The sequence below is a fragment of the Rutidosis leptorrhynchoides genome, chromosome 2, assembly GCF_046630445.1.
Source record: "Rutidosis leptorrhynchoides isolate AG116_Rl617_1_P2 chromosome 2, CSIRO_AGI_Rlap_v1, whole genome shotgun sequence".
NCBI lineage: Eukaryota > Viridiplantae > Streptophyta > Magnoliopsida > Asterales > Asteraceae > Rutidosis > Rutidosis leptorrhynchoides.
In genome coordinates this window covers 304,502,543-304,509,451 of record NC_092334.1, presented here as the reverse complement: position 1 = coordinate 304,509,451, position 6,909 = coordinate 304,502,543, and the positions used below count along the sequence as shown (strand labels likewise).

Sequence of the window (6,909 nt, the reverse complement as noted above, 5' to 3'; positions counted from 1 at the left end):
TCGGTTTGATTGTTTTGGGACAACGGTTTGATTGTTGTTTTCTAGAAATATAACTGATATAAAAGTGAAATTAAAGTTTCTAGATGAGTTCCTCTCATCAAGTCATTAATTTTAGACTCCGGGTTCATGTTATTTCGATTTCCGAAACATAAGTTATGATTAAAATGGTGTTTTATTCAGATTAATATATAAAAACGAATTGAACCATGTGTGGTCTGACTTTGTGACCATTTTTAGAGTCTTTAGGGTGTACTAGTGTGTTAGGATTGATGATGGGATGAACTTTCATGTTCGGGTCATCAAAATCCGAGCCACGGATCACCAGTTATGACTAAAACACGTTTTTGAGCGGATTAAAGATCCAAACTGATTAAGTGCTATAAGCCACGACTTGGTGACTGTTCTTGAGATGTTCTTGAGCACACTAAGGTGTCGGGTGGGTTGGTTAGGCGAAGATATATATAAGGCTCACCGAAAACTGATTCCCGGGGCTCAAGTTATGACCCGATGAACTTTTAATTAAAAAGTTATGGTTATTAATTGTGACTTATGATATAAATAATGAATTTCATTATTAATAAATTACTTATGATATAAAAAGTAATTAATTTAATTTAAGACTTATGATATATATTTATTATATCATTTATTAATTAATTATGATTTAATTAAACATTTAATTGAATTTATGATTAATAATACTTTTATTATTAATGAAAAATACTTATGGTAAGTATTAAACTTATATTATGAGATTATTATAATAATATTTATAATAAGGAATAGTTAATTATTTAATTATTATAAGGCTTAGTTATTATTTAATTATAATTTAATTATTAAATACTTATGATTTAATGATTATAATTAGAAACTTATGATATGATTAATAATTCATTATTAATTAATAATACTTATGATATGATTTAAAATTTATTATTAATTAATAATACTTATATTATGATTAATATTTAATTAATTAATTAAATACTTATGTTATATTAATTATATCATTTAAACTTATGTTAACTTTAATAATTCAATTTAATTTAATAAAACTTATGTTATGACATAATTATACATATATGACCTTAACTAACGTTTTAACCTATATTACGATTATAATTTATACATTTAAAATTAGCGTTGACTATGTTTGACCAAGGTTGACTTTTGAGTTGACTTTCAGTTGACTTTGACTTTCAGTTGACTTTTGTTGACTTTCTAATTAAGGAAACTTTCCTAACTTATAAACTTTCCAAAAATAGCAACTTTCTAAATTTGAAAACTTTTCAAAAATAGAAACTTTCCAAAAATAGAAACTTTCCAAAAATAGAAACTTTCCTAAAATAGAAACTTTCCAAAATGGAAACCTGCTAAAACTAGAAACTTTCTAAAAATAGAAAGTGTGTGTCCGTACGTTGTTCCGATCAAACCGATGCATGTAGAGTGTTGTTCTATGTCTACTTGCAACATGTACAATAGCTATGATACTAAGACTTGACCTAAGTTAGTTATTTATATCAACCTGCTTTATTTATATGTCGGCGTTGTGATCATTCCTGATCACTTTACTTCGTTTGCTATTCGCTTAATTGTGTGGTTACTTCGTTTGCTATTAAGGTGAGTTATAGTCCCGTTTTTACATACTTTTCAAAGTATATTTTTGGGATGTGATTACATGCATTTTATTTTACGTTTAGACACAAGTGGCAATTAAATTTAAATTATTCGTTATGAGTTGAACAAAAATATTCCCTAGTCTGGTAACTGTAATCACTGGTTTCTACTGGTGAACGCGAATCCTACGGATAGATCTATCGGGTTTGACAACCCCATTTCGAGCTAGTCGCGCTAGCAATTTATAATCGGAATGTTTAGTACTTCGTATTTTGTTGTAGATACACTTGTTCAGTGTATATTATTATTGTGTTTGGCAAGGGTAAATAAAGGATTAAGTGGTTACCATGTGGCTCATTGATAATGGAATAATGTTTAATGTTTTCTAATATTTCAAATCTTGTGGTCTAAAATTTATTCAATTATTTAAACCAATAATTCACTCAACATTTTTGTTGACAGTTTACTCGCATGTTTTCACAAGTACTTGAGTTATTTGGTTGCTTCCGCTGTGTTAGAAGAGTCTGCATACATTTGGGCAGATTTTTGTTAAACAATTATGAAACATTAAACTTGCATTCTCTTTTTGAATAATTAAACGTGTGGGTGTTTTGTTGACAATGTTTTGTGTCAACTTTGGATATTTAATATGTTGGGTTTGTTAAACTACATATTTTGTTAAATTTCCTTTTTGGGAAGCTTTTTGGAATAAAAGAATGCAATGTTGTTTGTTTAATTCATTTAAGTCCGATCAAGCTGTGGGACCAAGTGACGGGGCCGTTAAGTGTTTTGACGGGGTCATCACACCTTTTGGCAATGCTTCTAGGGTGTATAGGACAACTCCGTTGAACTTGATGGTAAACTCAACTGATGAGTCGTACCATCTGAATCATAATTTCTCATATGATAAACCGCCTTTCATTGAGTTCCTGATCGACCAACACTTCAGCACTGCGGTAACTTGCATGTCATTGAGTTTCGTCTAATAACGTTGACAATCGATAATAACGTTAACTATCAATAATTCTACGAATTGTTTTATACTAATATATATGTTGGCAGAATACGTCTGTTAATATTATTTAAAATATATATGTGTTTTCAGTATACAAAACCTTTCTTTATATGTTGGCAGAATACGTCTGTTAATATTATTTAAAATATATATGTGTTTTCAGTATACAAAACCTTTCTTTATTGATAACTTTTTGTTAATATGTTCACATGAGATGGGAGATGAACCCAAACTAATTGCATTTTTATGAAGGGATTTTATAAGGAGAACATAAAAGGACCTACTGGTTCACTTTTTAGTCTGACCTTTTTCCTCTTACACTTGTCCATCTTGAACTTAGAAGACGCTTGAACTTAGAAGCCTGACCAACAGTTTCAGTCATCTGTTGCCTTGCTTTAATATGATAAGCTTTGCAAGCCTGGTATATATTGGTCATCATAACATGCATCAATCGACCCTTTTGAGTCACATATAAGGTCCATTGCATCTGAGGGTGAATCCCTTTCTTCATTTCAACTTGATTATAAAAGCAAAAGATTAGATAATAGTACTCTGTTTTCAGTAACAATGCAAAGTAAAGATAACCATTTTATATTAGAATAATGATAATGATGTATGTATTTAATATTACAATCAAAATTAATGATTTGATCAAACACATGGGGGGCCTTCATAGATCTCTTATCAAGTACATTCAGAATTTGAATGGGTTAAAAATCATGACTTACAGGTGCATCTCTTAATGAGCAATAAAACTCGAAAGAATTTGTAGTATGAATGATCAAACATTTTCGTATCAAAAGTGACATAATTAACACGAACAATTGTCGTAACTAAAATCAGATAAAATTAATCAACACTAATCTCAAATATATGATACATCTTTAGATCTGAAAACCCACGTGATACGTAATTAGATTTTCTCCATACGTTCTGAAAAATTGTAGCTTACATATTTTGCGCGGCTTTCTTTAATGATTTGTACGATTGATAGATGACGATGATCGATAATCGCTGAAGGCCCCTGATTTGAAGAAGACATCATTGATGAAGAAAAGAGTAGGTGGGTTCGGTGGAAAAAAATTTGAGTAACCCTAGATTATGGCAGGCTAATTACACGGTCATCTTGAATCAAAGCACTTCTACTTAGTCGCATGATTGACAATTAGTCGCATGATTAACAATTAAATTTGAATGGAGCACAAAATAAGGAAACGTTAATGAAATTAATTGTGATTGAAAAAACTCGCACCATAAAAGATGGAAGGGTATAAAAGTCTTTGTAAATTGAAACCAAATTATTATTAGTAATTCAATTCAATTTCGTGAATGAGATCTAAGGGTTCTAATTTATTGTGTTAACTTTTTTTTTTTTTTTTTTTTTTTTTTTTTTTTTTTTACGAGGAACCCCACTATGGGCCAGAGCACATTGGCCCCCCCACCGCAGGTAAACCCCGGGTAAACGGCAAGCCAGCCCTCCACCGCTACCAGGTAAGGCATTCTCCAGTTTGGTCATTAAATGCGGGCACCCCTTAGGATTGAACCCGAGACCTCCCCTTCACTGAAAGTACTGGTGGCCACCCAGGCTAGGCCTGGATGGTTTAATCTCAAATATATGATACATCTTTTATTTAAGGGTTAAGATTGATTTTGAAGGCTTAATTTGAATAATTATTTCATAATTAAGCTTTTATTTTAACAAGTAGGGAGAAGGGAGATTTAAATAATTTAATTTTTCTTTTCTTTTCTTTTCTTTTTATCTATTTTAAAAGACATAATTACGCGATTCACAACTTCTATGTAAACATCTACGTAAGTGGTTCGGTGGATCTAAAAGTCCCTTTCGAAACCGTTTGCCGACACCATTCACAACTCCGTCTATTTCTTCATCTCTTTGCTGAACCACAGTCGTCGCCGCCACCATATCCACACCACCATCACTACCGTCATTGAATAGAGAACTCGGTTGTTAATTGTTTGTTGGTGAAGGTGGTCCGAAGCCAGGAACGTCCAACCACAACTCAGTTGCCCAAATTCAAAGAACGAAGCAGATATAAACGTAACAGTGGTGACAGTGGCGATAAGGATACGCCGATACTTGTTTTACTAGTGAAGATCTAATTGATCAAAATGCAAGTCCTAAAGTACAAACTTAACGTGGTCAACTATTATCACAATAAGTCAAACCACCATATCTTCGACAACTTACTACCAAGGTTCACTAACCTTTTTCTGGAACTCAACTTCATACCCTTCAACTTTCTCCTTAAACCCACCTAGAAAACCATCTATCTTTAGATTGCGTTCATATAATTCCGCAACCTTCGCCTCTAAAACCCTAATTTCTTGCAAATTCCGTTTCTTTTCCTTTTTAGCTTCCGCACATCTTTTTGCCTCTTCCGATTCAAATGCAAGTGTAGCAAGTGCACGTACCCTATTGCGTAAGAACCCAACTTTCATGCCCATAATCTCAAAAGATTTTAGTGAACTATCCCATACATCAAACCGTTCCTTCTTTGTGGTGGGCTTGCAATTCTTGATCATATTTGCAATGCTTACAGTTTCACCAATCATACCCGCCACCAATTTGTAATACACGCCGTCCAAAACACCATCATGTAGTATTTCGTTCTTTGCAACACAGAGATTGTAGTAATCTAGTCGAATTTGTTCTGAAAGCTCCGAGTCAATGCACCATTTGTTGACCATGATGTGAAAGTCTTTGAAGGTTTTGAGTTCTTCAATTGGTTGAGCAGAAGCATCTTGAACTTCTGAGAAGACCGCAGAATGTTCCATGAGTTGGCTGCTTAGCTGAGGTGGCGGTTCAGACTGTTTTTGCTTCTTTTTGACCATGGTCAACGGAAGAGAAGTTCTTGCCTTCGGTTTAGCATTTGTCTTAGATTTTCTTCCGTTTGACATGGTATCTGTTGACTTACTTCTCTTTGACTTAGATTCTGTCTTACCTCTCTTACCTGTGTAGGCACGCGGTTGTAAGAATAAAACTAAATAAAACAGAAGTGATATACTTGATTTAAGTACTCCAATAAAATGATTTAAAAGCTTAAAAATACACATTCAGATACCTTCGACTTGTTCAACCTATATGACTCGTTTGCTTTTAAGCTATTTTTTTTATTTTGAATTTTATTCACATGACCCATTACAAATAAACGAAATTTGACAAACCTGGAGTTAATTGTTCCTTATGCTCCGTGTCTTCCAAAAGAAGAATTTCAGAATCCACAACGTTCGGAGTGTGTGTCCTATTAATATAAATCTACAAAATAAAAACCAAGTTCATACAATTAGTGAATACTTTAAGTGTTCATCATAAGCAAAACTATTTGCAAATGTATTAAAGGAAAAAAATAAATGTAAACGAACTAAAGTACACCTTGAATCTGCAAGGTCCAACTAACTGAAAAATTAAAACATCCCCTTCATGCAATTTATGTCCAACCGCAAACGACCTCCACCCTCCACTAAGTCCATACCTGTAGGCAATGTATTTAAGCATATGTTCTTCGCCATTTTCATCTTCAACTACAATTGGACTCTCTTGTTTCGGTAGAAATGACTTAGCAAAAGGCATTGGTAGGCTCTACACACAGTGGGTGTATCATGTATGTAAGTGGAACAAAAATTACAAGTTAGAAAGAAAAGAAAAAAAAAAAAGATTTACCATCCAAAAACCATTAGTAACATGTGATCTGATCATCGTTTTACAAAAGCTAGGATACTCATTTCCAAGGGTCGCTTGTATCTCTCCTGCACGAACCATAGTTGGTGTGATTTCGGCTAGATCAGCATTGTCTTTACATCCTTTTATCTTGCTTCCAAAACTACACTTATAAAAACTTCATGATCACAAATTTTATTATAAAACAGGGAGACTTTAAAAATTCAAATTTAGATACTAACCTCAAAGTCGTTGAAATACCACGTTTCCTTACCTGTTAAAAAAACTAACAATCAGTAAATTGTTTCCCCACACACACACACACACACACATATAGGGTCATAATCAAGAAGGAAGCACTTTTTTGGGGGAAGGGGAAGGGGAAGTAAAATTTATTTTTTTATTTTTTCATTTTTTTCGAATTTTTTTTTCCAACATTAAGACCATCTCTAACGCAGTGTGCTTACCATCACTTTTCACCGAGCACGCCACTAACAGGCCTATAACGCGGCGTGCTGGTGGCACATGGACTAGGCGTGCTTGAAAGTGGCACGGGAAGAATTCATGCGTGTTGAAGATTTCCTCTTTTTGATTG

At 33.2% G+C, this 6,909-nt stretch overlaps 1 protein-coding gene across 1 annotated transcript; it reads right to left on the bottom strand.

Annotated features, from left to right (window-relative positions):
* Window positions 1-4,387: 4,387 nt before the first annotated feature.
* Window positions 4,388-6,600, bottom strand: LOC139891826 (B3 domain-containing protein Os01g0234100-like). Its single transcript, XM_071874835.1, has 5 exons — window positions 6,557-6,600; window positions 6,318-6,477; window positions 6,030-6,236; window positions 5,822-5,912; window positions 4,388-5,607 (listed from the first exon to the last, which is right to left on the bottom strand). Exons 2-5 carry the CDS (start codon window positions 6,414-6,416, stop codon window positions 4,844-4,846), a joined length of 1,161 nt encoding a protein of 386 aa, XP_071730936.1. The 5' UTR covers window positions 6,417-6,477; window positions 6,557-6,600; the 3' UTR covers window positions 4,388-4,843.
* Between the last annotated feature and the right edge of the window lie 309 nt (window positions 6,601-6,909).

Coding starts and splice junctions, on each gene's coding strand:
- LOC139891826 (XM_071874835.1), bottom strand. CDS start 6,416: ATGGTTCGTGCAGGAGAGATACAAGCGACCCTTGGAAATGAGTATCCT. Junction 5,913..6,029: donor TTGGACCTTGCAGATTCAAG/GTGTACTTTAGT, acceptor TTTATTTTGTAG/ATTTATATTAATAGGACACA. Junction 5,608..5,821: donor TAAGGAACAATTAACTCCAG/GTTTGTCAAATT, acceptor GTGCCTACACAG/GTAAGAGAGGTAAGACAGAA.